This window comes from Amaranthus tricolor, chromosome 9 (assembly GCF_026212465.1).
Source record: "Amaranthus tricolor cultivar Red isolate AtriRed21 chromosome 9, ASM2621246v1, whole genome shotgun sequence".
In the NCBI taxonomy this organism is placed as follows: Eukaryota; Viridiplantae; Streptophyta; class Magnoliopsida; order Caryophyllales; family Amaranthaceae; genus Amaranthus; species Amaranthus tricolor.
In genome coordinates this window covers 16,751,629-16,755,345 of record NC_080055.1, presented here as the reverse complement: position 1 = coordinate 16,755,345, position 3,717 = coordinate 16,751,629, and the positions used below count along the sequence as shown (strand labels likewise).

At 32.3% G+C, this 3,717-nt stretch overlaps 1 protein-coding gene across 1 annotated transcript; it reads left to right on the top strand.

Moving 5' to 3' along the window:
- The first annotated feature begins 444 nt into the window (after nt 1-444).
- LOC130824038 (3-ketoacyl-CoA synthase 11-like) lies at nt 445-2,991 on the top strand. The gene is made up of 2 exons (XM_057688908.1): nt 445-697; nt 1,379-2,991. Exon 2 carries the CDS (start codon nt 1,398-1,400, stop codon nt 2,952-2,954), a length of 1,557 nt encoding a protein of 518 aa, XP_057544891.1. The 5' UTR covers nt 445-697; nt 1,379-1,397; the 3' UTR covers nt 2,955-2,991.
- The last annotated feature ends 726 nt before the right edge of the window (nt 2,992-3,717 follow it).

Genomic DNA, 3,717 nt, shown 5'->3' with positions numbered 1-3,717 from the left:
ATAATTTCAATTCTAGGGTCATTTACCCAAAAATATTATTGCCCAAATGGTAATCGGCTATTGCTAAAAAAAGATAAATAAAATAAAATATAAAAAATATAAAAATTAAAAATTAAAAGTTAAAATAAAAAATGAACTTACGTTATTTCTCTTATTTATTCTTTTAAAATTTTTCTATTTTTAATAATTTCATTTTATATATTTTTTATTTTTTATACAAAATGACTTGTTTTATAGGTAATAGGTTACTTGTTACACTTTTAACAAGCAACCTTTAGGATTATTCACATTTTATCAAAACATGAGATTATTATAGGAAAATCAGTAAAAAAAATAAGATTATTTAGTAAAAGTTTTCAAAATAAAAATTTAAAACTTGAAATAAACCTATAGGATTCATTTAATTATTACACAAATTAATTTTGTTTGACCCATCGACAAAAATCTCCCCAATAAATATTCAAAGGAAAGCGCAAATTTGCTAATCCAATTTGCAAGTTCTGCTTCTTAGTGGCTACCCAATAACTTCTCTTCATTATACTAAAATTGTACTTCCTATTGAAGTGGGTTTAAGTTCAAACGTAAACTTAATTTATATTTTGACTTTGGAAACCAGAAATTACCCTCTACTTTTTCATTTTGAGGGACCCGTTTCATAACTCTGCCATTTTACTTTGTTTTCGTGGGATCTTACGAGGTTAGTCTTCTAATCTGGGTTTTCTCTAATTTATGCTTCATAATTTTCCAAGTTATTTGTGTACTTTATTATTATATGGGCTGAAAATGATCTGATATTGTAATGATAATAATATTCCAGCTTAAATGATTTGTTTTGGCTGATTTTAATGAAATTTAACTTCGAAAACCATTTTTATAATTATTTTTGATGAATTGAAATGCTTTTATAGGTTGGGTCGATGAAATCAAGAGATTTGATTTTAATTTCATGATTTGATAGGGTTGATGTGATTTTCTCATGATGAAGAAGACGAGAACTTTAATGTTTTAGTACGATACATGGTTGAGTTGATTTTTTTTACCTGATATATTAATTTTAAAATTTTAAAATGGAGGTAATAATTGTTATCTTGGATTAAAACTCTGTATTTTAGAAAATGTTTAAATTTTAAATTTAATTATGTTTTTGGGGTTTAAACCCTGTTAGTCGGATTCGGGTGCTCATATAATTAGATTTGGAACGTGTTTGAGCGTTCGACTTAAAATTTTTTGAATTGATATGATTGTGTTTTACTTTTGTGTTATAAATTTGAATTATGGTCAAATTTGTGGTCTAATCATGCTTATGGAAATATAGAGAACATGAATTCTTTTACCCTTGTTACATTGAGGCTAAATCATTCACGTGATTTCTACACAGGGCAAAACAAAAAGGGAAAATGGCTGAGGGTAAACCCAATACACCCCTGATCGCACCACTAGCAACCGCTTCTTCAGCCTCGCCTTCGAGATCGCTACCGGATTTTAAGCAATCAGTGAGGTTAAAGTATGTAAAGCTTGGTTACCATTACCTTATTACTCATGCAATGTACCTATTTTGTATTCCTTTAGTAGCATCTGTTGCTGCTCAGCTTTCAACATTTTCACTACAAGACATTCATTTGCTTTGGGAACATCTTCAATATAATCTTATTTCTGTGATCATATGTTCAACCCTCATTGTATTCTTGTCTACTTTGTACTTTATGACTCGTCCTCGCCCTGTTTACCTTGTTGATTATTCTTGCTATAAGCCAAATGATAGCGTAAAATGTCCTCGACCCTATTTCATGGAAAAATCTGAGATGACGGGTGTGTTTTCTGAACAAACTCTTGGTTTTCAAAGGAAAATCCTTGAGAGATCGGGCCTTGGGGAGGACACTTACCTCCCCGAGTCCCTTCATAATTCACCTCCTAATCCATCTATGGCGTTTGCTCGTAAAGAAGCTGAGGAGGTGATGTTTGGTGCTATTGATGAGCTTATAGCTAAGACTGGTGTGAAACCCAAGGACATTGGGATTTTGGTTGTTAATTGTAGCTTGTTTAACCCTACTCCTTCGCTGTCGGCCATGATTGTTAACCATTATAAGCTTCGAGGGAACATTGTGAGTTACAATTTAGGTGGGATGGGATGTAGTGCAGGGGTAATTTCGATTGATCTTGCTAAGCAACTTCTTCAAGTTCACTCGAACTCCTATGCTTTGGTTGTTAGTACCGAAAACATTACTTTGAATTGGTACTTTGGTAACGAACGTTCAATGCTTCTTCCTAATTGTTTATTTAGAATGGGTGCAGCTGCTATACTCCTTTCTAACAAGGGATCTGTTAAGAGAAGGTCGAAATATCAATTGGTTCACAGTGTTAGGACCCACAAAGGTTCAGACGACAAGTGTTTTTCTTGTGTTTACCAACAAGAAGATCCAAGTGGGAAAATCGGTGTCTCTCTTTCAAAAGAATTGATGGCAGTTGCAGGTGATGCATTAAAAACCAACATTACGACTTTAGGGCCTCTTGTCCTTCCAATGTCCGAGCAGTTTCTATTCATGGCTACTTTGATTGGGAAGAAGCTCTTTAAGATGAAGATCAAGCCTTACATTCCCGATTTCAAGTTAGCGTTTGAGCACTTTTGCATTCATGCAGGAGGCAGAGCGGTTCTTGATGAGTTGGAAAAGAACTTGCAACTAAGCGAGTGGCACATGGAGCCTTCAAGGATGACATTATATAGGTTTGGTAACACCTCTAGTAGTTCTCTTTGGTATGAATTGGCTTACTTGGAAGCCAAAGGGAGGATAAGCAAGGGAGACCGATTATGGCAAATTGCGTTTGGGTCTGGGTTCAAGTGCAACAGCTTAGTTTGGAAATCCTTACGAACTATCAACCCTGCTAAGGAGAAGAATCCATGGATGGATGAGATCCATAAGTTCCCTGTTAATGTTCCTTTGGTTTCTCCATTTTAAAACTTGTTTTACATTCGTTTTATATATATATATATATATATATATATATATATATATATATATATATATATATATATATATATATATATATATATATATATATATATGATATTGTTTCTAACCATTATTGGGTTGTGGTACAACTGATGTTACAAAGAAAATTCGATGAAAGACTATGAAAGACGGGATTCTCTCATGGTTAACCTTAAGTGTAATGACCAGAAAGGGTGAGGTTCTTTTAGTTGTCTCCTTTTGTGCTGTTGGTTTATTGTTTATGGCTCAATTTTGTACAATATCTTCAAGTTGAACTTCCAATTTTTTATTTTGATCCAGTATTCTCTTCAAATCTTCTTATGTCATATTGTTTATGTTGGACAAAGAAAATGATATAATTTTAGATGTATTAAGAGTACCCCTATGGAATACCCTAAACTCTCTTTAATGTTAATTTTCTTGGCAAACTTTTAGGAACATGTTGAAAATTTTAGTTTTACGATAAAAATTTATAAAATTTACCGACTTTATTATATTTTCTTTGTAATTATAATATAATTAAAAGTGTTAATAATCGTAATATATTGTCTTTCAGAATGAAAAAAAGTTCAATTTAATTATAACACTGTTTTGTAAAAAAATGAATTGTATTATGACTCCGATAAACTCAGACCTCGTGTATTGACATTCATACATAACAGCCATGTCACCAACACAACTATTCAAGGCCAATTTATTAGACTTCCATTCAGTGGGCGAATCCAAAAGT

Coding starts and splice junctions, on each gene's coding strand:
- LOC130824038 (XM_057688908.1), top strand. CDS start 1,398: ATGGCTGAGGGTAAACCCAATACACCCCTGATCGCACCACTAGCAACC.